Source organism: Mesocricetus auratus, unplaced genomic scaffold, assembly GCF_017639785.1.
Source record: "Mesocricetus auratus isolate SY011 unplaced genomic scaffold, BCM_Maur_2.0 Super-Scaffold_100691, whole genome shotgun sequence".
Taxonomy (NCBI): domain Eukaryota; kingdom Metazoa; phylum Chordata; class Mammalia; order Rodentia; family Cricetidae; genus Mesocricetus; species Mesocricetus auratus.
This window is the reverse complement of record NW_024429267.1, coordinates 34,327,978-34,355,081: the sequence shown is the minus strand read 5'-3', so window position 1 is coordinate 34,355,081 and position 27,104 is coordinate 34,327,978. Positions and strand designations below refer to the sequence as shown.

Genomic DNA, 27,104 nt, shown 5'->3' with positions numbered 1-27,104 from the left:
CATCATAATGTCAGCATGCCTCCCTCAATCACTTCTCCACCTAATTTCTTGACAAGGTCTCTCACTAAACCTGGAATTCACCATTTCAGCTAGACTTGACTGGCCAGCAAACCCATAGGATCTGCCTGTCTTCACAACCCCTAGTATTGTGGCTACAGACGTGACTTTTTATTTGAGTACTAGGGATCCAAATTCATGTTCAAGCATTCTACTCATTGAGCCAACTTTTTAATCTTGAAATCCTTTGTTTTTTGAAAGGAAAAGAAAGCCTGAGGGCAAAAAGAAACAACTTGCTATAGCTGAATTTGCAAGAGGAAGTAAAAGCAGAGGCTGGGAAACTTTAACACAAAGTAATTTTCATCATTTTGCTCTTGGCAAGTCCTATTTATTTTCAATTCTGGGCACATTGTGTACAAAGGCACATCATATCCTAGCAGGCACTGATCTTGACCTAAAACACTTGTGATATAGGATGGAGTTTGGGGAAAAAAACCTCAGTGAGTTCACATACACAGCATCAGCCAAGGCTCTTTTTTCATTACTAGTCACATGGCATGAGATTCTACCATCATAGCAAGACAGCTGGTAGAGCTTTTGGGAACAGTAGTACTTTCTAAGAGGTTTGGGTCTAAGAAAGGGAATGAGAACATAAGGACCAATAGATAGGTATACATAAATATCATGTGCCTATTACTGCTAGGAATGTTAAATGTATTTTGCTCTTATTACCTCAGTATCATTATAGTAATGCTACCATCATAATAATGTTATGACATATTTTTATTTTGTCTTACATGTAAACAAACTGAAGTCCACAGTGATAATTTTATTGAGTAATTACTTATATATGAGCTCAAAGTCCAAAATTTAAGTTTAAAGTATGTTGAAAAACATATATATTCTAAATGGAAAGCAAATATTATAGTTGTGAATAGTTCTTTGGGTCATTTTTTTTTTTTTTTTTTTTTTAACGAGACAGGGTTTCTCTGTATTGTTTTGGAGGCTATTGGTCCAGCCCGGCCTCGAACTCACAGAGATCCGCCTGCCTCTGCCTCCCGAGTGCTGGGATTAAAGGCGTGTGCCACCACCGCCTGGCGGGTCATTTTTTAATTAATAGAAAAAACCCTTACTATTTATGTGTGTATGTCCACGTGCTGGAGTTAGAGGTGTTTGTGAGCTGCCTGACATAGGCTCCGGGAACCAAACTTGAGTCTTTGCAATTAGCAGAACCCACCACTCTTAACTGTGAGGCACCTCTTCGGGTTCTTCTGTTTGATGTCTATGTAAAGACATTTGTGTTGGGCATACTGCTATATATTGCTAAGGATTGCCTGAATTTTTTTTTTAAACTCTTCATGAGTTCTCTAGAATTTGCTTAAGCTCAGCTTCTTCTTCTTCCTCATCTTCTTGGTTTTTTGAGACTGGTTTCTCTGTATAGCTCTGGCTGCCCTGGAACTACCTATGGAGAACAGGCTAGCCTAGAACTCATATTCACCTGTCTCTACCTCCTGAGTGCTAGGATAAAGGCGTGTACCACCATGCCTGACCAAGCTCAGCTTCTTAATACTTCATGGGTTTAAAAGTGTTGATTTAGGTAGCTTACAATACTTGGAATATACAGGAGATAGACAAGACATGACTGTGTTCAGCTGAAATAAGTTGTATGTGATAACAGAAATTACATACAGATTATAAAACAATATCTCAAGGAAAGAACAGGCTTGAGCCAGACCTAGAAGAACTAGCAGTAAAGAAAGAAGGCATGTTCTAAGTAGACAAAAAGAACCCACAATCCCAAATGGGAATCATTTGTGGGAAATGGAAAGTAAAGAGTGCTATCTGAAAACATTATTTTATTCAATTGTTGGACATTATGTGAATTAGTACAGATCTCGGACTTGAGTTCTCAGAGGTTTCTGGTCTTAGAGAAAGAATTCAAAGAAAGACAGAGAAGAGACTGGACAATGACAGGTTTGTTAGAGCAAAACACCAGAGCACTCTCAAGACAGAGGGCAGGCGGCTCGAGAGTCAGGGTCTGTCATGATGCCCTCTGAAGCCTGGGTTTTTCATGTATCCTAGATCTTTCCATCCATCTAGTAGGGGGGCTGTTTTTATCTTGAATGGCCCCACAAGGACTGTCATACCACATGTTATGTACACTGCAATGAAGTCACAGATATACTTTTAAAAGCTAATTTCAATGCCATTGTTTTTGGCCAGTTATTTAATAACTCTCTACCTGTCTTCCACATCAGTTGTAGATTACAAAAGACCTTATGAATGGAAGAACTCATGCTGAAATACAATGGTACTGAACTGGGTGCCCAATGCGTTCAAAATTATTAGAGTGACACAGTTTTAGGGCTGGCAAAGATATCAGCGGTCTCCAATGCCTTTACCATATATGTGTGATCATCGCAGTTCAAAGAAGCACATTTGTGAAACTTGTATAATGAAATCTGAATTCCGGAACCTGAGGTTCAGTATTTACTACAATCTACTGCTACAGGGCACAAAGTGATTTTTGACCCAGAAGAAACCTTACCCAATATGCCTTGAGGCCTATACAGGTGAAAGGCTCTTTCAGAAGATTAGGAACTATTATATATAAAGAACTCTAAATGAAAGAGCTAGCATATGGGAGAACATAAACTAGAGTTTAGGTGAGGCCTGTGAAAAACTCTAAAGTCTAACTGTGGGAACTGAACAGTTCAAGGATTTAGGAAACAGAAGACAACAACTTTTTGTCTTGTTTCAAAGTGCCAGGGGAAACCCATGGAAGATTAGGGAGCTCTACATCACTGCCTGCAGTCTCAGACCTCTTCATAATCTTTGTAAACGTTTGCTTACTACCAGTAAACACTGTATATTCAAGTGGGGAATATAAGTTAATGAATGCCATTAAGGACTTTATTAAATTCAAAATGTAATTATTACATTTTTGTGAACAAATAAAAATTATGCCAAAACTCATTATATTCCCACTTACTGGCCCAAATTTATGTGTGCCTAAAAGGAATTATGAAAACTCATGATTGAAACTGTCATGAAATTTAGAGAGAAATAGATCACAGTAAATGGAAAGAAACTAACCTTTTCTTGTACCGTTGGCTGAAGGTGTTGAATTTTTCCAGATCCCTGTAGAGATTGCCAAATGTTGCAAAATTCATCATCACCTTTTGGAGGTACCTAATAAATAAACAAAAATTATAAAAAATATGATATTAAAAATAAAACTATTTATTAAAATTACTGAGTGATAAATAGGATACTTAACTTTCACTATTTGAACTTTCCAGTTTCCCTGCTCTGGAGATGAGTATAGTAACTGTTAAAGCACTATACTGGAATGTAACTAGTCTTCATAAATATATGTTCTCAATGCTCCAAGCCAACCATAGTATTAAGATGATACATATAGGTGGAGGTAGGAAGATCATGAGTCTGAGGTCAGCCTCAACTGTGTAACAAGTCTGAAGCCAATCTGGGCTTATGTGAGACCCTGTCTCAAACTTCCCTTCAAAGGATGATAAAAATATCCCCACCACCAGATTTATATTTTGTTTTCTTATTTGTTAATCTATTAACTTACTCAATCTTACACCTATAGACTTTATTTGAAAACCTTCACCTTTGCTGGCCTGGTGGTACACACCTAGAATTCCAATATTTGGGTGGTGTCATTGAGAACATGAATTCCAGGCCAGGGTGAGCTACCCAGTAAGAACCTGCCTAAAAACAAACAAATCTCCACCTAACACAAAAATAATCTAATAAATTTTAAAACTAGTAGAGTAGGTTTCATACAGATTAAGACTGGAAAAATCATGCACCAAAACTTAACACTGGGTCAGTGGAGGTGGCGCTTGCCTTTAGGTCCAGAACTTAGGAGGTAGAAGCCGCAGCAGGAAGAGCTCTCTGAGTTCAGCCTGATCCACTCTATATATAACAGTTATATATATATATATATATATATATATATATATATACACACATATATATATCCAGTTATATATAACTATATATAACTAGGCCAGCCATAGCTACATAGTGAGACCCTGCTCAAACCAACCAACCAAACAAACCCCCAAAGAAGAAAAATTCAATTGTAGTTACTTGTATAATTAGGATTTTGTTTGTGTTTATTTACAACTAATTACTTGTTTTTTGAACTGCTTTATAATAAACATATATCAGTTTTGCAATGATAAATGATACATGGCATTGCGCTAAAAAATATGGCCAAACCCAAGACTTGGGACCATGGAATTAAAACTGTTTCACAGACAATAACCTCATTTTTATGCTCAGAAAGATGAAGAACATGATCATAAATGTATGGCAGGAATGTGAAACTTGCCTCTTGTTAGGTTTGCACAGAAGGGCCTCAATCTCATGTAGTGGAGGATGACCTCAACACCTGAGTCCCATGCCTCCAACTTCCAAGTACTAGGACCATAGGTATGTGTTATCACATCTAAGCTTGAAACTTGTTTTTTATGAGTATGACATAATCATATCTCCATTATAGCTCAAATTTATTGTCACTCATAAGAGGTATCATAGGGCATTTAGATTATACAAGAAATTTAAATGTTGTGCTAGTCAGTTTTATGCCAATGCAAAAGATGGAGTCATTTGGGAAAAGGGAGTCTCAATTGGGAAAATCCCTGGAGGTAAGCTTATAGTACATTTTCCTGATTGATATGGGAGGGCCTAGCTTACTGTGGGCAATACCACCCCTTAGGCTGGTGATCCTGGATGCTATAAGAAAGCAAACTGAGCCAGTTGGTGGTGGCACACACCTTTAATCCTAAAACTCTGGAGGCAGAGGCAAGCAGATCTCTGTGAGCTGGTCTACAGAGTGAGTTCCAGGACAGCCAAGGTTACATAGAGAAACCCTGTCTTGAAAAAACAAAACCTCACAAAACAAACAAATAAAACAAATGAAAGCAAGCAAGCAAGCAAACTGAGCAAGTCAGTAAGCAGCACTCACTCTTCCATAGCCTCTAAATCATCTCCAGCCTCCAGGTTCTAGCCCTGTTTCATTTCCTGTCCTGACTTCCTTCATGATGGACTGAGACATGGAACTGGAAGCTGAAATAAACCCTTTCCTCCCCAAGTTGCTTTTAGTCGTGGTATTTGATCATAGCAATAGACACCCTAACTAAAACAAGTATCAATTACAAAATAACTATATTAAGAGAAAACAAGAATATTCTGGAGCTTGTTATTTAGATAATATATTCCTTCTTTGCTGTAAGTATAACTTTATAATAGAGGTAGAATACTGTTAATAGTGTCAAGAATATTCATTTTGTTTGTTGTTGATACAGGACGTCAGTTTGTAGATGACCAGGAACACAGCATATGTGGTTAGGGTAACATCCTACTTCATCCTTCCAAGTGCTAGAACTAAAGGTGTATGTATCTAGCTAGGTGGTGGTGGCACATGCCTTTAATCCCAGCACTCAAGAAGCAGAGGCAGGAGACTAGTTTATAGAGCAATTTCCAGGAAGTCAGGGATACACAGAGAAACCCTGTCTCAGAAAAACAAAACAGAGCAAAAGAATAAACAAACAAATGGTATGTGTATCTTTACATCAGGCTTTGTACCAATTTTTTTAAGTCAAAAAAGAAAACTCAGTCAAATGAAGTTCCACTTAGGAGTTCTCTATGATTTTTGATTTGCAAAGAGTGGGAGAAATAAAGAATGAGAACCTTACTTGAGTAGGGACAAAAAGTGACTGGGGAGAATGGTTGAGGCCTCCCAAGTGCCCAGATGAAACAGATGAGTTTGAGCTGGAGTAATTCATTGCTGGTTGTGGTTTCACAATGGCTGTCAACTTCTGATTTCCAGTTTCAAATCGACTCCCATGAGAAAGGTTCACCAAGGCACTTGTTGGCAGTCGGTAACCCCTACCAGGTGAGCACCTACAATTAAAAAGTTAGTTTAGGGCTGGAGAGATGGCTCAGCGGTTAAGATCACTGGCTGCTTTTCCTGAGTTCAATTCCCAGCAACCAAATGGTAGCTCACAACCATCCGTAATGAGATCTGGTGCTCTTTTCTGGTGTGTGGGTGGACATGTAAGCAGAACACTGTATACATAATTAATAAATCTTTAAAAAAGTTAGTTTAGTAGTGGGTCTGGTTGTACATGCCTATAATGCTAGAAGTTGACAGGTATGAGTAGAAAGATTAGGGGTTCAAAGTCATCTTCAGACACAAAGGCAGTTCAAGGCCGTGAGTTCTACAGAGCAAGACCTTGCCTCAAAAAATGGGGAAGAAAAACAAACAAACAAAAAATATATTGGAAATGTAACTCAAGGTTGGATCCCTGTACTTGAGAAAAGGGAAGGGGAGAAGTCTTTTTGTCAACTCTTAACTTTATTACCTAATACTTTCTTCTTTCATCTTCTTTTCTGAAGGACATTGAAAAAGTAGAGTTCTTTTGTGAGTTTCAAGTTGCTACAATGTATGTGTTTTCATGAGAACTTACTACTGATTCTGCATTAAAAACTACTCACATGCAGTAATCTTTCACCCAGCTCTTTATCAGATGCCCTTAATTAGGAGAAAAAGATACTAAGAAAATACCGCCACCACCAAGCTAGGCCTGCTGGTGCATGCCCGTATCATGGCGGCCATAGAGGATGAGTAAGGGACAGCAGGTGCACAAAGCCAGGCCTGCTACATTTCAAATTTGAAACTAATCTGCCTACATGAAACCTTTTGTCAAAGAAATTAAAACAATGAAAAAGAAAACAAAACACAAATCGTAAAACATACAGGTCATTTTGACAGCATTCTGTCACATGGCTGTCGGTCATTCCTGCATTTGGAATGTAGAGCAAAGAAGATCTTGGGTTTAAGGCCAACTCTGATCAAGATCTTGTCTCAAAACAAACACACACAAGAGAAAACAAAAAGTCATGTAATACATATACTAAATACAAATGGGAGTTATAGCCAAACAACTGAATAAGAGATCCAAATTCTGTTGCCACATTTGAAGAGCACAAACAGGAAGGCCTTATAGGAAGAACCATATTCAAATTTCAAATAATAAAAAGTCTTCTGTTACTGAGTGTGCACATGGGCATGAGGTCAGAGGACAGCTTATGCAATCGTCTCTCCTTCCCCAGCTTCAGTTGTGTCCTGGGGATAGGACACATTGCCAGGCTTGGGTAGCAATCACCTATACCTGCTGCATCATCTAGCTGGCCCAATAATGGCATCTTGTAGAAACCACTCAGTATAGACAAGATTTTATATCAAAAGTAGTGTTAAAATTAATTGCCCATAACCAAAACACAGATGCAAAGGAAATTAAGTTCATGTCAGCTTTGCAGTTACAGTTTAGAAAGAAAAGTTGGAAAAGGATCCAATTTCCTCCTCCCAATATTCTAGTAATCTTTAATACATAATCTAAGTGAGACAGCTCATCCTAACTAGTGTCTCCTGTAACTTTAAACTTTGTAATTTGTGAACTTAAACTTTGTATTAGAGCTTCCTCAAAATGACATCTGACTTCATTTGTTTTTAAATACAAATGACTCAACTCTACTGCTTTAAACCCGGTAACTTATGCTGGGTGGTGGTGGTTGGACCTCACCTTTAATCCCAGCACTAAGGAGACACAGATAGATGCATCTCTGTGAGTTTGAGGCCAGTGTGGTCTACAGAGTGAGTGCCAGGACAGGCTCCAAATCTACAGAGAAACCCTGTCTCAAAAAACCCCAAAAGCCAAAAGAACCCAAAAACAAAACAAAACAAACAAAAAACTAACCTAAACCTGGTAACTTCCAATGACTGCTTTTCTTTTTCAGAGTTAAATTTCCTGTCTCCATTACTAGATTGCCATTCATTTCTCAAGCCACTACAATCTGGCTAGGCACCTATAACTCCACTCCATTAGACAACAAAGACTTACATGTCATTGAATCCAGCTAGCTCTACTCCTCAAGTCATTTAACTAGAAAATGTTCTTTGTTACATATTCCATCCTGCCTTCCTGAGTACTTTTAATTCTGTTCTTCCGTCTTAGCCCAGTTAACCACTATTCATCTACTTGCCACATTTTAATTAAACAATATAGTCAGTTGCTGAATCTCCTTTGCTAAATGAAAACTCCAGAGGGCAGACAGGTGTCTTACTGACTGTTATAATACTAGGAGCAATTATGATGTCAAATTATGGGCAAACACATTTAAAAGTAACACAGCATCAGTGAGATCCTGCTTGGGCTATTCACAAGGTACAATTACTATTTGGAAATACAAACCTTATTGTTAAGCCTCCAGGAAACTCCTCATCAAATAATACTTCAAATAGGACATCAGCTTCTCTACTAGCTGTTGAAGATGAAGGGAGGGAGTCAGACCGAGAGGCCAGTAGTAAGGTGCCCAGAAGCTTTTGCTTTATTTTAAACATTCACAAAAACATTTTAATATGAAGAATGACACAGAAACACACAGACTGTCATCCAAAGCAAGAAACAATGCAAACGCCTTAGAAGACCATTGTGTCCCTAAAAGGCAACCACAGCTTTTACCCTAGCAGTTTAGTTTCCTATACACATATTTACACTTTTACTGTCTGTGGACATATCTGAAATAATGTATAGCAGTGTTTTGCAAGTTCATTATACATATCTAAACTATGTAATGTAATACATTTTACCATATATAATTAAAGAAGCAATAAATGAGACAATTATTCTCAAATTATTGTGTCATTTTGTAATAAACACCTTATTAATCAGGAAACTACTAAAATAGAAAAGTGAATATATCTAAAACTTTTTTTTTGGTATTTTTTGAGACAGGGTTTCTCTGTATTGTTTTGGAGGTTGTCCTGGAACTCGCTCTGTAGACCAGGCTGGCCTCGAACTCACAGAGATCCGCCTGCCTCTGCCTCCCAAGTGCTGGAATTAAAGGCGTTTGCCACCAACGCCCAGCTTAAAATTTTATTTAAATAAGATGATATAGCTTATATCTCTTTTGTCTGGCTTATTTCAGCACAATTAAGAGCCATCCATTTCAGGGCTGGAGAGATAGCTCAGTGGTTAAGAGCACCAGCTGCTCTTCCAGAGGACCTGAGTTCAATTCCCAGCAACCACATGGTGGCTCACAACCAGCTGTAATGAGATCTGGTACCTTCTTCTGGTGTGCAGGTATACATGCAGGCAGACACTGTATGCATAATAAGTAAATAAGTCTTTAAAAAAAGTGCCATCCGTTACGAATGTATCATTTTTTCTTTTTCCTTTTCTTTGTTGAGAAGCATTTTATTACATAGCATATAGCATCTAGTTTATCCATTCACTTACTGGCAAATATTTGGATTTTTTTTTCTAATTTTTTATTATCATACAAGGCTTGGTGTAAATTCAAGCCTTGTTTTCTCCTGGGTTGGTATCTAGGAATGGAATGACTGAGTCAGATGGTGTATGTTCACATTTTAAGTACTTATAGCTGGTGAAATGACCTGAGTACAATCCCCAGGACCCAAATGGTAGAAAGAGAGAATGATTCCTGCAAATTATCCTTTGCCCTCCACACATCACTGTGCACTCAAGTGAGCAAACGCACATTGCCTCATGGTGTTCATCACAGCAATGGAAACCCTAACTAATACCCAAGATTTTATGAGTTCTTGGGATGGAACTTGGGCCCATATGCTTATTAGCAAGCCTATCCCCATTTTCATATTTTTCAGACAAAGTCTCAATCTGTAGCTTAGAATGGCCTGGAATTCTCTATGTATCCAAGATAACCTTGTACCTGTGGTAATCTACCTCTTCAGCTTCCCAAGTGTTGCGATTGCAAGTGTAGACAACCACAACTAGCTATAATCTAGTTGTACTCATAAAAGTCAAATTAATATGCACAATCATCTAAAATCTTTTCCCTGTAAGTAGCATAGTGTTTATTTTGAGAGCTTTCCAGATTATCACGCTTATTCAAACTATAGATTATAAATTGAGGGAAAACTATGAATAAGATTAGTTAAAAGTATAAGATGTGATGAAAATTTCCTAAGTACACCCTTTAGAGCTTGTTTAATTTTAGTGTGATATACATAAACTACCAAGTTATAAACAGATCTTCTCAACTTCCCTGCCATTCATCTACTTCTCAGATGATTATGTGAAACAGAAAGAGAATTTTCTCTACAATTCCCTCAAAAATAAACAGATTTTGCCCTTTCTTTGATTTATTTTCTGCTTAGATGAACACAACACACAAGACTATGTTCTGCTTCACAATGTGAATGCAGTTGAAGACATCAAGTATTGAAGTCTTACCTCCTTTAATTCCAATGACGGTGCCTCGGAGGCCGACTGGCACTGAGAAGTTCTCTCTCACGTTTACAACACGATCAAACAGACGGAACTCGGCATCCCGGTCAGGGATGACTCCATGCTGCTGCTCCAAAGGCTGAAAAGAAGACAGCATGCATTCTAAGGAAAGAGCCCCCTTGTCCCACTGGAAGCCTCCTGTCTGTCTGTGGAGGCATAGTGTTATGGAACCCAGGCTGAGTGCAAACTTCTCCAGACTCAGCCATCTTTTGACTCCATCTCCTGAGTGTTGGGATTATAGGCATGTCACCATGCAGGCAAAGTGAAAAACAGCAACTTTGTACTTACTCTGTACAGCAGATGGGGCTTCACTGTCACTCGCACTTTCTTATTATTCTTTCTTTGCTGAATAAGAAAAAAATTCAAATGAGAATTATAAAACCATTCACTAGTTCTAACATCTATGAATTTTAGAAAGCAAAAAAAGGTATTAATCTTAAGAATACCTAAAGTTTTGTACCTGCAGGAGTGAAATACAAATTCATGAGATGAATACAGCCTAAATTCTTTTTTTGTTTGTTTGTTTTTTTTTCGAGACAGGGTTTCTCTGTATTGTTTTGGAGGTTGTCCTGGAACTAGCTCTTGTAGACCAGGCTGGCCTCGAACTCACAGAGATCCACCTGTCTCTGCCTCCTGAGTGCTGGGATTAAAAGTGTGTGCCACAAATGCCTGGCTCCATCCTAAATTCCTAAATCTTGTTATTTTAGTTATTATGTGTTGAGTTGGTTCTCCCCTTTATTTTTATGAATAGTCCAGAGATCAAACTTCAATCATTGGGTGGCAAGTGCCTGTTACCTGATAAGCCATCTTGTTCCCTAATTTTTGAAGTAGAGTCTCAGTATGTAGACCTGGTTGTGCTGGAACTTGCTGTGTAAACCAGACGGGCCTTGAAATCACAGAGATCCACTTGCCTCTGCCTGCCAAATGTTGGGATTAAAGGTATATGCCATGGCTCTAAATTCTTATTTATAAGTTTTAAAGTAAAATATCTAAATTAATTTACTTATATTTTTAATTTTTTGTGTATGCATGTACATATGTGTCATGGTCTAGGAATGGAGCTATAAGGACAACTTGAAGGAGTCAGTGTTCTTCTCTCATTACGTGGGCCCTGGGTATTAAATCTCTGGTCACTGGATTTGATGGCAAGCATTTCTACCACTGAGCCATCTCACTGGCCCCAGGAAATTGTTTTGAAGTATAAAACAGAAAAATTCAAAGTTAGAAGTACACGTGGATAAATTATTTTAGACTACTCAAGTGCAGTAGTGAGAAGGGATATAAGATTAATCTTCACAGCATGAACAGATTTGCGAAGTGTCGTGTCCTCTCTTTGACATACTCCTGAACCTAGATCTGACATCCATAGCCCTTGCAGTCAAGTTTATAGGCATCTTCTAAAGGTCTAGTTTTACCTACAATTGTGACAATCTGTAGTCAAAACCAACCCATTTCATACTTACAGGAAAGAAAAAAAATACATGAAATATTCTTTCTAAATATGATATCATGTGTCTATGTAATTTTGCTTTTAAAATTAATTTTTAAAATAAATTAATAATTTTTTTGAATTTAAAAATAAACAAATAAAAACTTTTCCAAAAGATGCAGAAAAATAAATAATAAATGTTCCTGGCCAGGAATAGTTACATGTAAGCAAATGTCACTTCCCTTAAAGAATGTAGTTTCTCATATTGTCCTCTATGCCTCTGTCAGAACTACAGGCAGAGTACAATGCAGCCTCTCACCTGCTCAGGGCTCAGGAAACTAGGCATTGTTCTGAGGCTATGCATAGGCGATCTTCTGCATATCAGAACCCAATAGACCCAGTTTATTTCTTTTCCTTTCAATAGGGTCTTGCTATGTAGTCACAGCTGGCCGGGAACTTGCTAAGAATGAGCCGGGTTTACATTTATGGCAGTCCTCCTGTAGCACGCCACTGCATCCCGTGTGCTGGGATTACAGGTGGTACCACCACATCTGGCTTTTCAGAGCCAGTACTTACCAGGATTCCATGGTGGTTTACTTGTACCTTAAAGCTGAAGGACCACTGCACTTGAATAGAACCCAGAATGTTTAAAAATATCCTTCCAGTATGAGAACTACTGTGTATGTGTGTGATTTAATCCAAATCTCAGACATTTAGGCAAGTGCTCTGCTAATGAAGCATATCCTAGTCTAAAAGTTACTGATATATTCACTGGATGATGGCTCTGTATTAGAAAGAAGTTTATATCATTTCCTTTCCTTATTACTATAACAACATACTAAAACCCTAATTGCACTCCTTTCACACATAAATATGCTTTAAATTCTTGTCTTACTTAAATGCAATAAACTATAATTTTGAGTATTTTAGGTTTGCAAAATAAAGAAAAATGGGTAAAACACTGTTATATTGTGTGTGAATATATGAATGAATATATATGTCTGTGCTTGCAGACACACATGGGGAGGCTGGAGGATATCGGATATCCTCCTCCAGCATGCTCTGCTTTAGACTTTGAGACAGGGTTACCTTTCCAATCCCCACCCCCAACAAGACTGGCAGCTACCACACTTCAGAAATCCTGTCTGCCTCCTAACCTCTGCTGTACCCCTGTACTCCCATGTAGTGCTGGGGTTACAGGCATATGTGCCCATGCCTGGTCTTCTATGGGACTCAGTTCTATGGGAACTCAGGCCCTCAGGCTTGCACAGCAACCAAACCTACCCAGTGAGCCATCTTCCCAGCCCTGCTTTTATTTTTGAGACAGGGTCTTACTCTAGCCCTCGCTGTCCTGGAACTCACTAATACAAACAAGGCAGGCCTCAGACTAGAGCAATTCTCCTATGACAGCTTCATAAGTTCTGGGATCACAGATGGGAGCATCATAGAATCCTTTGTATCCAAATGAGCTCACTGTCCTGAAAAAAGTTTTTAAATATTTATTTTAAAGTGTGTATAGATGTTTGCCTGTGGTATGTCAATATACCACAGGCATGCAGTGTCTACAGAAGGCAGAAGTGGGAGTTGGAGCCTCTGGAACTGAAGTTATAGATGGTTTTAAGACACTATGTAGGTGCTGGGAACTAAAGCCAGGTCCTCTCCAAGAGCATCAAGTGCTCTTAACCATGGAACCACTTCTCCAGTTCCTACCCTGAATAACTGAACTCTTAGCGCTGATGATATCTCAGTGGCAATGTCCTTGTCTAACTCAAAGTATTGAAAACAAAGCAAAACACGGATGTGAGTCTATTAATTATTCTTCTAAGTGGAAAAGTCATGTAGTTGTGGTTTTCATGGCTATTACCACAGTGTTTTTAGTTTATGCCACAGGAATGAAAACACTACTACCACCAGCATTCATAGCAGCTGTGTACTGTGAGCAGACTTTTTAAAAGGTTTCTCTGTGTAGCCCTGGCTGTCCTGGAACTCAATCTGGCTCTCTTACCTTTACTTCTGGAGTGCTGAGATTATGGGCATATACCACCATACTTGGCTTGATGTGGTGTTGGGATAAGATCAGGCCTTTGTGTATTCTAGGAAGACTCTTGTCAACTGAGCCACATTCCCAGTCCTGAGAAAACATGTTCTATCCCAGCCGGTTTTACTGATGATCATAGTTTATGAAGTAGGCATTATTTTATTACTGATTTACCAAAGATGAAATAGAGGCACGAAAATAATTAAAATATTTACAATCTTTTACAAGTTCAAGGGGTCAGGAATGGCTCCTGAGCCCAAGTCTTAACTGATTGTGTATTAATTTAAAAAGAAAGTGTGTTATCAAAGCATCATTAATAAAAAAGCAAATTAGGAGAAATTAAAGTTTAAACAATATCATTATAACAATCCACTTCTATTGTACCATTTATTTAAAAAGGATAAAATAGGCTAAGTCAACTATGTAAGTTTGTTGCTTTGAAACAGCAGAGTAGAAAAGACAAGAGAGCAGTGTGTGTGTCTGTGTGTGCATGTCCCTGGGGGAGTGCATGGAGCATGCGCTAAATGTGGAGGTCAGAGGACAACTATAGGGGAGCTGGTTCTCTCCTTCCACCATGTGTGCCCAGGGATCGACTTCACCTCATCTGGCACCTTTACCCACTGAGCCATCTCATTAACTCTAAATTGTCTTTAAAGAATGTAATTACAATCGTAAACAAAAGGAAATCATCATTATTTCTCATCCACAAACTTTCTAGTGTGACTAGAATTATAAAATTAGAAATATTACAAAGAAACAAACTTCAAAATTTATAGTTTTGGCACACTGAAGTATGTTCACACTTACTGGTTTAAATTTCCTAATGGTTGCTGGAAATGCTACAGGATTATTCAGTATTAATGAGAATCATTAAGTACATACATGAGTTGGTGGAAACACAGACAAACGATAACATGCTGTCCATTTTAATTTCAGCTCTCATCAGTAACCATAGTTACTGAAAGTTAGTACCTTGCACTTCTCAACTTCTTCCTCTATTTTTTCAACAATGGCTGCATCCAAAATGTGTAAATCACAAGAAGAACGGGACAGCGTGCTCACAGGATGTCCTTTTAGCCAAGTAATAATTTCTTGAACTTTCTCAGCACTACAATAAAAACAGTAGTAATTTTTCACACTGATTAAAACTTTCTGAGGGCTTATATACGGATCTGATAACAACTTTCTGGGATCTGCAAATTATCAGATTTAAGAAATTTAAATAAAAAATAAAGCAATATAAAAAAAGGTAACATTAGCTGAACTTCCAAATGGAAACCTGGAATTGAACTATGGGGCAATAAGTACCATAAATATTCTCATAGAGATCCACCTGCCTCTGCCTCCCAAGTGCTGGGATTAAAGGTGTGCAGCACCAACGCCTGGCAAGTACCACAAATCTTGCTTACCCATTCTCATTTTCTCCGGGCCAGATGTCATCTTCATAGAACACATCCTCTTGGCTGTTTTTGGCTATATAACTGAACAGTTCCGGAGCTCTAGTCAACAAAGAAAATATTGCTTTAAAATATGCAATTATCTTCATGTAAACTTCCCATTAAGTGTTTTGGATTTTAATGGGAACATGTGGAATATTCTGAGGATTATTATAGTATTACTAAGGGGTAGTATTAATAAGGAATGAGACTGAAAGGTTTGATAGAGTATTCCTATAGCTCCAAGAAAATTCCTATTGGCTGAGTGAGAAATGGTTCAATTAACTAAAAATCCAATTATGATTCTGATTCTTCTTTGATTAAAACATGAGGGATTAGATGCATGAAAATAGTATTTGTGAATTCATCTTTTTTTCCTTATAGATACTATACAGCATGTCAGGAGCATGACATCTCTAGGAAGCAGACTCTGAGAAGGAGACAGACATGGATTAAAGACAGGATTCCTATGTAACCAAGGGTAACTTCCTGTTCCAGTTTTCTTAGTGCTGGAATAACAACTGTGCTACAATAATATATAGGTTTTAAAAGTTAATTTTCTAATTTTTGTAACAAAGCTGGAACATTTCATAATGTAGCAAATTAAAAGTTTATAAATTTCTTCTGATATTCTTCAAAATTACATTTCTTTTGGAATCATGTAGAACTCTGAGCATCCAAGCAGAGTGCCCAATTCATTAAATATAATAAAGTAGAAAACTGGACATACACCAAAAAAGAGAAATTAAAAGAAATGGAGTATGTAATGTCCTACAATCGGGGAACAAACTTTTAGAAATTAGACACTGGAATGATGAGATTCAGCTGAACTTATGGACAGGAATAAGAAGAATAAACAAATAGGGCAAGTCACGAGATGAAAGAGCAGCTGCCAATCACAAAAAGGTCAAACACTTCTGCCTAGGGTTTCATGAGCTATACTAAACTCAAGTTTCTTACTAATTCAGTCTTTCACTTATGGACTGCTCTTTAGCTATGCACAATAAACTAATACAATTGAAAAAAAAAGGGTAAGCAAAAAAAATCTAAGTTGTTTTTTGAATCTATAAACACTCAGGAATTTTGGGCTTCAGGCATATTTAATAGCATTTACATTGAAAATGTATATAGCAAGCAGTTGGAATAGACCTGCACTAATACCTAACAGCTATATTTTAGACAGGTCAGCCAAAAAATACCCTAGCATTGGTTATAGTAGAGACAGAGAGCTGTAGTGGGTAGGGATGGTACAAGGGACAAAGGATAGGTGCTGTACTGTAGTGGAATTCATGCACATGTAGATACTATACAGCATGTCAGGAGCATCACATCTCTAGGAAGCAGACTCTGAGAAGGAGACAGACAGGCAGAAATTTAGTGGGGAGACTGGTGAAATCAACACTTGTAGGAAGGGAAAAGAAAACAAGCAGAACTGGGCAATGGAAACAGGAAGATGTTGTGCTGTGAGTTGTTCTCAGTGAATTTCCTGGCCAGTCCCACAAAGGTCTCAAACTAGGATAGCCCTTCACATTTGTCCTGGATGGGGCAGGCAGGTTGCTTTTGCTTTTATATCTCCTACACGAGGTACTATGTTGTGGAAAGGGAACATGACTATAGATGAGGTAGTTCACTTTATCTACAAAACTCCAGAAGAGAGTTTGCAGATGAGGGCTGTTAGCAGCATTGCCTCTATCAGAGGAAAAGATCCTTCAGTCTAAGAAAGATCTGGGTGGGTGGGAAGTAATCACAGAATCCATGGGGCAACAAAACCCATTTTACCTGGTTAATTTCCAGAATACTAGCAGTTTTGTTCCTTACATCCATCATGCAAGGAAAAGGCTAGAAGATACCTCTCTAGGAAAAATTAGCCAGTTAGAAGATATACATACAGGGCAATGATATTAGACGGTTGTTTTTAGAAATAGTAATGTCCCATGTGAAAGTCCCACCCAAATGCACTAAATTCCTAATAGACTTTTTGTACATCCTTTTAATACAGACACCAAGAAGCACTAGAAAGTGGAGAAAAAAAATCTCTAACATAAAAGGTGCAATAAATCAAATAGAGGAGAAAAACATAATTTGGAGAAAATGGAAATAGAAAGACTTTTCAGGGGCTCACAAGTGCCTCTAACTCCAGTTCCAGGGGATCTGATGCTTTCTTCTGGCCTCTGCAGGCACGCACAAACATGTGCTATATGCAGTCACACTAAAAAAAAAAGACCCCTCCTCTATGTATGTACATATATGATGAATGATTGTTGACACATGCCTATAATGCCAGCACTCTGGAGGGTGAGGCAGGAGGATTACAAGTTTCAGGCTAGTCTGTACTCTTTTTGAGTTTGAGGCCAGCCTGACAGGAGGGTTACCATAGTGGGAGGCTTTGTCCTTAAAAAGAAAAAGAAAAAAAGGAAAAAAACAAACCAAAACCAAAATCAAAACCAACTAACTAACCGACCAACCATTCAACCAACCAAAAGCAAGATAAAATTGAGGATGTCTCATAGAGTAGGGCAATATGGAAAAGGATGAGAAGAAGACACAAAGAGACACAAACATCAATGTAGGAGACCCACAGAGAAAGAAAAGAAAAAAGGTTGATTTTATCAATTATTAAAGAAATATCATAAGGCAGTCTCCCAGACCGTAAGTGTTATCAGTTCTAGGGGTTAACCAACAGAAGAGATGGAGACAGTATCTGTACCAATGCACGTATCATCATCACAGTCAACAGAATTGACAGATAGAAAGAGTCCAGAAAATGAAAATAGATCACCAAGGGATGGAGATGGCTTACAGGTTAAGAGCACTGGCTGAAAGAACAGCCAGCATGTCCTTTCATCAGCTTGATACGGCATAAATTCTGATGCTAATAGTGAAATGTTTCACTAAAGCATGCCCAGTGATTGGACAAAAGCAAAAATTGTAAGATTGTCATCAACAAAGAAAAAATCCAAAAGAACTCCCAGCACAGAGGACAAGAACCATCTGGTCAGAGTTCAAGTCAGAAGGAGGGGCTGAAACCTTTTTGGATGATGGATTAGCCCATAGAAAAATGATCTGCTATAAATCAAACAGTGAGGGAGAAGATGAACAGGAACCTCATTTACACATCATAAGTAACACAGCTCTCTGAACAAATGTAGTTTCTTCTGTGTCTCAGAATCTAAACTTTTTATATGTACTATTTAGCTGTTACTTGACTTAAACAGGGTTATTGGGAAATGTTAATCATTTTTACTATTTTCTACAGGGAAATTATTTTCCAGTTTCAAATAAGTCTGGACTTTAGAATTATAACCCATTTTTATGTTCAAGTTGTCTGTATTGTTCTTCCTGCCATTGTACATAAAAAGTTTTTGCATTTAATTGAGTTACTGTATAAAGTACTGCATTATGCCATAATAAAGATATTAATGCTTTATAAAAAAAAAAAGAGGACTGGCTGTTATTATAGAGGACCAGGGTTCAGTTTCCAGCACCCAAATGGCGACCCACAGCCACCTGTAACTCTAGTTCCAGGGGATTTGATGTCTTCTTCTGACCCTCCATGGGTACTAGGCATAAAGTAGTGTACAGGCATACATGCAGACAAGACACTCTCAAACACAAAACAATATGAAACAATAGTATCTTTAGAAAAAGCAGATGACAACACAAAGATTCAGACCAGGACTCACAGGATTTATGAATGGCAATAAAGGAGACAAGGAAAGAATGGAGCAGTGTTTTCAAAATCCTGAGTGGAAATAAGGTTCCATCTAGGGCTTTCTACCTAGATAAGCTACAATTAAGTGTAGGAGAAAGAAAAAAGTATTTGCAGACACAAAGCCCCTACCCTAAAGGCTACTGGGGTTAAATGTACCATCAACATAGGACTATAAAAATCAAGGGATGGGAACCAGAAAATGAAAGAATTTGCAATGGGGACATAGAGACAGTGTCTTTAGACTGAGAGCTAAGCTATACGCTCAGTCACCAGTTTAAGTTGACATAGAGACCGAAGCTTTGGGACAGAGATGGAACTAAGAGAACCCCTAATCTGTATAGCAGAATTCTCAGCTTAGTTAATATATATGTGTGCAAATAATAATCAAATGAAAATAAAAATGTGGACAGGGAAGAAAATGTAATCATGAATACATTATATGGTCTAGCTGTGAATATTTATTATAATTATGTAAACCTTATAAATTTAACCCAAAACTGTAATAAAAACTGTATGAAATATGTTCATGTCTGAGAAAATAAGGAAGAGTTACAACTCATAGAGAACTCTTTCACAGTTGGAAATCAATGGGAAAATAAAAACTTTACTTTTTGTATTACTGCAGACCAAACCCAGAGCCTCGAACATGCGAGGCAGGAGTTCTTAAATCTCAAAGTCAAGAAAAAGAAGTCTGAACTTTTAAGGAAATTTGGAAATGAGTACAGAAACAAGCTAAATTTTCATATGACAACATGGAACTGAATGGTATCCCTGTTTCCTTCAAAAGCAACAGAATGTTGAGTCAGGTAGATGGCTCAGTATAAAGGTATTTGCTTCCTGATGATGTAAGCTTGACAACATCAGGTAAATTATTGGAACCATGTAAAGGTAGGTGGGAACGTCCTCAACAAGGTTGTCTTCAGAGTTTCCCACCCATATGGTGGGACATACACCTCCCTAAGTATGTGTGCGCGCACTCTATTGTGCATGCACACACATGCACTAATAGCAAATTTAAAATAATATTTAAAATAGATACAAAATATGACTTTATTTGGAAATGGGGTTCTAATAGAGACAACTATTAGAGAGCGCTTTAACTCAGTCACTGGTACCACTGCAAAAAGGAGAAATGAAGACAGACACAGGGGAAAACCCAGGCAAAGACACTGTCACTTGAAGATAGAGGATTGGAATGATCAATCTACAAGCCAAGTAACACATAAAACTACAGGAAAGTAAGAGAGCTAGGGGACTATAATCCTGTTGACACGCTGATTCTGGTTACCAGAACTGTGAGATAATTAAGTTCACCTTGGTGAAACCAGCTAGTTTGTGGTCCTTTTTTATGAGAGCTCTGTGAAACCAAAACAGGGATACTCAACGACAAAGAGACTAGAAACCTGTGCAATAGTAGAAAGAACATTAATTAACATATTAATATATCAACTATAACTCCTTCTAAGTAACTCAGTTAACATTTACTAGTAAAAATGTTAATACATTTCCTATGGGATTATTAATGCAAATATGTTGCTGCATTTTTTTTGAAACAGGTTCTCACATAGCCAAAGCTGGCGTTAAATGCACTACACAGATAAGAATGGCCTCCAAATTCTGATCCTTCTACCTTTACCTCCCTTGTGCTGGGATTTGAGGTGTATGTCACCATGCCTAGATGTTGCTGTATGTTTTATTGACGGACATAATCTCCCTTCCAGACTGGTCTGAGCCAGGCAAAGTAAGCAGTGCCTGAGTGAACTGAGAGGCTGGGGAGAAGCTCGCTCGCCGACTGGGCACTCACCTTTCTATGTACTCTGCAAGAAGCTGCTCCGCTGCCGAGGAGTACATCCACTCGGTCCCAACTTTCTTGGTGTATCCAGGGACTTCCTCATTCTTCTTGTTGAATTTGAGATTTAAACCCACGTTTGCTTTATGGTCTCCATGAGGGCTAAGTTTAAACCACATATACACACAAGTGTTTTAAAATTTGTTCAAAAATAGTTTTGCTTTTTTTTTAACAGTGCTAGAGACTGAACCCAAAGTCCTGTGCATGCCAGACAAGTAGTATTATCACTTAGCTACATCAGCAGCCCCAACAGTATTTTCAACTTTAGAAAAGGTCAGTTCTGATTATTTTACACTTTAATTTTCATGGTTACCACTAACTAATTAAAAACTACAGGATACGTTTTAAAATTCAAGAAAGGAAAGCATATAAATTATGTAATTAGAAAAAAGGAAAATAGAATTCACAGAAATATATTACCAAGGCTCACACACACCCTTTGATACCTTTTTTCAAGGTTAGCTGCTAAAAATACACATCTAAAACATTTGCCGTTCATGTAAAGCACCACCAATGGAGGAATTTATGGGCAAGTTAGTCCACAGTCACTAATTTGAGAAAATTAATACCGAGATAGTAAGCATTTAATCTCTATCATTTAATTTTTCTGCCACTTTAAGCAAATATCCCTAACACAAACTTACTTTCTCCTAGATCCTCTTCCAATAAAAATACTTCCTGTAAACCTTGAAACAAGGTATCCACTCACTCCAAGGCGACCGGCCAACACATATCCCGGGTTGTACTTTATAGAGTATTTCTTTAAATATAAAAATAAAGAGATCAATTATGGAAACACATGTTTACATTAAATACTAGCTGGTTACCTTTGAGATCTGTAGGTAATTAATACACCACTGACCCACTGGATTTTGGCAACATAAATATACATGGTCACTTGGCTCCCCCTACCCCTGAAGAGTCTGAAAGCACCTCTCTTTCTCTTTAAATCAGTCTTTTCAAGATAAATCAAGAAGTAGGAAGCATAATTTGTAAATCTGTCTCAATAAATTCTGCAAGCACTACAGAAAATTCGTCACACAACATTTTTTAAAACTAATTTTCATATTTTAATCAGGGCTAGCTAGCAAGTACATGGAATAAAACAAGGCCTCAAAAATTACTACACTGAAGTCAAGCATAATTACATCATTCAAACAGTTGCAAGTGAGGGAAGTAAAAAGTGTCCTTCATATATGAATGTAAGTACTAATAATTTTTACTATTATATGAAAGTCACAGTCAAATAAATGGAAACTTATTTGTATAGGTAATGACTGTGAAAATAAGAAAAAGGGAAAACTGTGATCAGAATATATTTATGAAAAAGTCTATTTTCTTTCTTCCTTCCTTTCTTTTTCTTTTTTTCTTCCTTCCTTCCTTTCTTTCTTTCTTTCTTTCTTTCTTTCTTTCTTTCTTTCTTTCTTTCTTTTTTGGTTTTTCGTGACAGGGTTTCTCTGTATTGTTTTGGAGGCTGTCCTGGAACTCGCTCCATAAACTAGGCTGGCCTCGAACTCACAGAGTTCATCTAATGGGTCAGTCTCACATCTTCTGGCCATCATGTCTAAATTCTTTCTACAACAGAGAGTCAATGGTAAGATTTTTAGGGACACCTCTGCTTTCTCTATCTAAAGTTCTCTCATGGCTATGGTGATCCTTAATGCTTTAAGTCACATCATGACAATACAAAATAAACACCAATTAATAACAAAATTTCTGCAGTTTTATTTTTTTGCTAAAGATTTACATAGGAATATATATTGTTTCAATGCCAGGTATTAAACATGGGTACTTACTATGTTACACTAGATTTATATGAATAGGTATACATGAATTTTGGGGAATAGATTTATACTTTTCCCTTATATTTCGGGAATGTGTATGTGTTTATGAGAGGGCATGCATGCCACAGTGCATGTGTGGAGGATGACCTTGGTGTCATTTCTCAGATGCCATATACTTGAGATTTTCTTTTGTGAGGCAGGATCTCTAAGCTTGGCATTCATCAACTAGGCTCAGTTGGCTGGAAAGCTAGCCCCAGAGACCCATCTTCCAGCACTGGCAGGACAGTAGGTGCCATTAGCTCAGGTTTTTGTTTCTTTTAACTACTTAACTTTTATTTTATGTGCACTGGTGTTTTGTCTGTATGTCTTTGTGAGGGTGTCTGGTCCCCTGGAACTGGAGCTACAGACAGTTGCAAGCTGCCATGTGGATGCTGGGAACTGAATCCAGGTCTTCTAGATGAGCAGTCAGTGGTGCTCTTAACCACTGAGCCATCTCTCCAGCCCCCAATCCCAGTTTTTAGCCATGAGTATTGCAGATATGAACTAGGGTCCTTTTGCTTCATTAAAAATACTTTACTGACAGAAGTCTCTCTCTCTAGCCTCTTATTCTTAAATTAAATATTGAAATTAATTTTAAGGAGGAAGAAAAATATGTTAGCATTAAAAAATTTTATTCTAAACAATACCAACTATTGTACTTACATGCTGGTTCTGTATCAAAGCATCAAGATTTGGTTCACATGGAATGCTGAAAACCACACGAATCCTACCTTCTGTGATCACATCACCTGAATCCTGAACCTGGGGGTAGAGCAATCACACTGTTTTAATTTTTCATTACTCATTTCTTTTTTCCTCATTTAAATGCTAATCTTCTAAAATAGAATTTTATTGTCATAAAATTAGAGTGGGAATTTTGTTGTAGTTTATAATAGGTTTTTAAAATATCCTAAGAGTGAGTCATTTTATATTTATTTTAATAGGTGTTAGTCACATATAAAAATAACTTACTGCAGATAACTTGAAATTACTAAAATATTGCAAATAATATCTGAAAACATTGATATAGATTCATGCATTATTAATACTATAAAATATGTCTTTAACATTTGTATACAATGTGCATATGCACATGCATACAACTACTACAACAACAACAACAACTAATACTAGTATTTTGGAAGAGGGTTTCAGTCTGTATTTCCAAGCTAGCTTTGTACTTATTGTGATGTCTAGACTGGCCTCAAACTTGGTGATCCTAGCTTCAGCCTTCTGAGTGCTGGGATTATAAGCATGAACTATAAACCCCAGGTTGGTACCTTATAGACACTGTGTCCTTTACCTGCAAGTATTTTAGTGTATATCATTAAGAATACTTTATTATAAAACAACAGTATCACTCTTAGGCAGGTAAATTTACACTGATACTTTAGTCTTAGCCATTCTTCATAGTTGAATATTTAGCATCCTTCAGTCTAGATTATATCCAGATCATTGTTGAGTGTTTTAAAAACAATACAAGTATTCTGAAGAATGCAATTTGTTCCTCACTTTTCATTCTGCCTTTCTCCTTTGTGTAATACTGGAGATGGAACCTAGTATGTTAGGCAAGCACTCTACCACTGAGCTGCAGCACTATTCCCCTTAAAGTTCCTTATTTTACTTTTTTGTAATGAAGTTATATGTTGTGGAATATTAGTTTAAGATGTGTTACATTTGTTTATGCTATGAACTATTTGTTTAATGATGCATTCTTTTATGTTGCATTTGTTTAACTCTGTGAAACTGTGTTACTTTGCCTGTCTACAACATCTGACTGGTCTAATAAAGAGTTGGACAGGCAATAGCTAGGCAGGGAAAAGGGACAGGCAAGGCTTTCAGGACGAGAGGATAAATAGAAGAGGAGAGAGAAGAGGAGAAGCTAGAAAAGGAGGAGAGGAGGGTGTCATGGGCCAGCCACCCAGCTATAATACAGTCAGTTACAGAGTAGGAAAGAAAGATATAGAATAAAGATAGGTAAAAGTCCTAAGGCAAAATGTAGTTAAAGAGAAACAGGATAATTAAAACTAGCTAGAAACAAGTCAGGCTAAGGCCAGGCATTCATAAGTAAGAGTAAATCTCTGAGCATTTATTTGGGAGCTTGGTGGCAGGCCCCCGAAGAAGAGTAAAAAACAAAACAAAACAAAACAAAAACCCAACTACAGTTAGACATTATCTGCTCCCAGGATAGCCTCTATGTGATGTGTCCGTGTTAGGGCATCATACCTGGAGGTTTACAGCATCAATCACTTCCCAACTGTTACTAACTGATCACACTGTTGATATGCTGTTCAATTTCTCCACTGTACAATCATAATTTTTATTTTCCTTGTAACTACATCCACAATAGAGGCGTTTCTTGTTTGTCTTTTTATTATTAGCATGCAATGATGAATTCTTGATTTCCCTCAGTTACTTCTAATTTGTTACTGTAGTTAATTATTCTGCCACTCAAACTATTAAGAGCTGACCAGTAGGAGCCCTTTCACCTTGTTCCTGTGCTGACTGGCATGGGTCTTTCTTCTTTTGAGAACTTTTACTTTTTGGCATCTGATGTATCAAGCTCATTTTGTATCTTACCTGCTCCAGATCTAGAATCCGATACTTTAGTGAAAAGGACTGTTGTTTTCAGTGAATTGTTACTATCTTAGAGGTCAAGATCTGACTGTTATGTGTGTCTACTGCTACCAGAGAGCCACACTCTTTTGAAAAATATAGTTAGAAAAATATGCATGTATACTCACACAAACATGTGCCATATGTTTCACAGTTCCTAACAGTATCACTAATCTGTCCCCCAGAGACTCTTATTTTATTTCTGTATGTACTTTTTATCTATGTAAGAAGTAAAATTATTAAACATATCAATACATTAAAAAATTCATTACCCTGTACTTAAAATATTTTTTTTTTTTGGTTTTTCGAGACAGGGTTTCTCTGTGGCTTTGGAGGCTATCTTGGAACTAGCTCTTGTAGACCAGGTTGGTCTCTAACTCACGGAGATCCACTTGCCTCTGCCTCCCGAGTGCTGGGATTAAAGGCAAGTGCCACCAACGCCCGGCTACTTAAAATAATTCTATGATTGCTTCAGACATAACCTATTAACAAATATATTTAAAACAGAAACCAGGTGATGGTGCGGTACACCTTTAATCTTAGCATGAGGCAGAGGCAGATGAATCATTGAGATTGAGGCGAATCTGGTCTACAAAGTGAGTTCCAGGACAGTCAGGGCTACACAGAGAAACCCTCCCAGAAAACCAAAAACCAAAACCACCAGATTTTGAATTCTTTTTCCTACCTCCTGATCACCTGCTTATAACTCAACATTTTGCTCTTAAGTTACACAAATGAATTCTTTCTTTTGCTTCCCCTTTAGCATTACATTTTATTTTATATTTAAGATGAATAAAAGTTAATTAATAACAAAATTGAAACTAACTTCTCCAGTGCAGCCATAATAAGGAGTTCCCAGCATAAAGACCATACTTCTTGGAGGAAACAAGTCACCCAATGATTTGATACTGGAGAAACGAGAGTCAAAAGCTCGGATGTCCTATACAAAATGAAATATAAAAGTTAATTATCACTTTAGTATTTCTAAAGCCTGGATATCACCTTTTTTTTTTAGATTTATTTATTATGTATACAGTATTCTGCCTGCATTCATATCTGCATGCCAGAAGAGGGCGCCATATCTCATTACAGATGGTTGTGAGCCACCATGTGGTTGCTGGGAATTGAACTCAGGTCCTCTGGAAGAGCAGTCAGTGTGCTTAACCTCTGAGCCATCTCTCCAGCCCCACCTTTTTTTCTTATAGGATTAAATCTGTTTTGTCTGCAAATGTCAGATTTGAAGATTTTCTATACGATAATACCCAAATCTACAACACACTGACTTGCTAAACCTTCTGTCTTCTAGACACTTTATACATTTATCTACTTCATTTACTTCTTACACAACCATCGGTGGCAGAAGTTTACTATTAACCTCATTTTATGAAGACTGGCAAACAGGTAATGAATCTTGTCCAAAGTAACAATTGTAAAGAAGCCACTTTCAAGTAATCTGTGCTCTTAATTACTATACTATAGCTTACATCTCAGATTACAGGGTTGGTACAGATAGCAGTATCCCCTTTATCCACGGGATAGGGTTAGATTTCAAGACCCCTCCACACTGTGTATGTTTGAAACAACAGTCAGTAACAAAATGGATAATTTTTTTATATACATGCACATTTATGAGTTTACTTTATACATTAGATACAGTAACAGAAGACTAGACTATGTGAATGCAGTTGCTTCCTTTCAAAGAGTCTGCACCTTTTCCTTTCATGTGATGACGTGAGAATACATGCCTCCATGATGAAATGTGGTGAACGACTGAGAACTTAAGAAATGTGGACATTATGATCCAAGTGTGAAGTGCAGCAGCAACAGAGAATCAATC

At 37.5% G+C, this 27,104-nt stretch overlaps 1 protein-coding gene across 3 annotated transcripts in view; it reads right to left on the bottom strand.

The window, feature by feature from the left end:
* Positions 1-27,104, bottom strand: part of Xrn1 (5'-3' exoribonuclease 1) — a 96,914-nt gene that overhangs the window by 16,627 nt on the left and 53,183 nt on the right. For all 3 annotated transcript variants that reach the window (XM_040739578.1, XM_040739577.1, XM_040739579.1), the window contains 11 exons: positions 26,094-26,207; positions 23,315-23,413; positions 21,473-21,588; positions 20,784-20,930; positions 15,241-15,330; positions 14,804-14,939; positions 10,653-10,709; positions 10,311-10,443; positions 8,286-8,355; positions 5,727-5,934; positions 3,094-3,189 (listed from right to left, as the gene is read on the bottom strand). In XM_040739578.1, the coding sequence (XP_040595512.1) occupies positions 3,094-3,189; positions 5,727-5,934; positions 8,286-8,355; positions 10,311-10,443; positions 10,653-10,709; positions 14,804-14,939; positions 15,241-15,330; positions 20,784-20,930; positions 21,473-21,588; positions 23,315-23,413; positions 26,094-26,207 (1,266 nt within the window). The remainder of the gene's footprint in view (positions 1-3,093; positions 3,190-5,726; positions 5,935-8,285; positions 8,356-10,310; positions 10,444-10,652; positions 10,710-14,803; positions 14,940-15,240; positions 15,331-20,783; positions 20,931-21,472; positions 21,589-23,314; positions 23,414-26,093; positions 26,208-27,104) is intronic.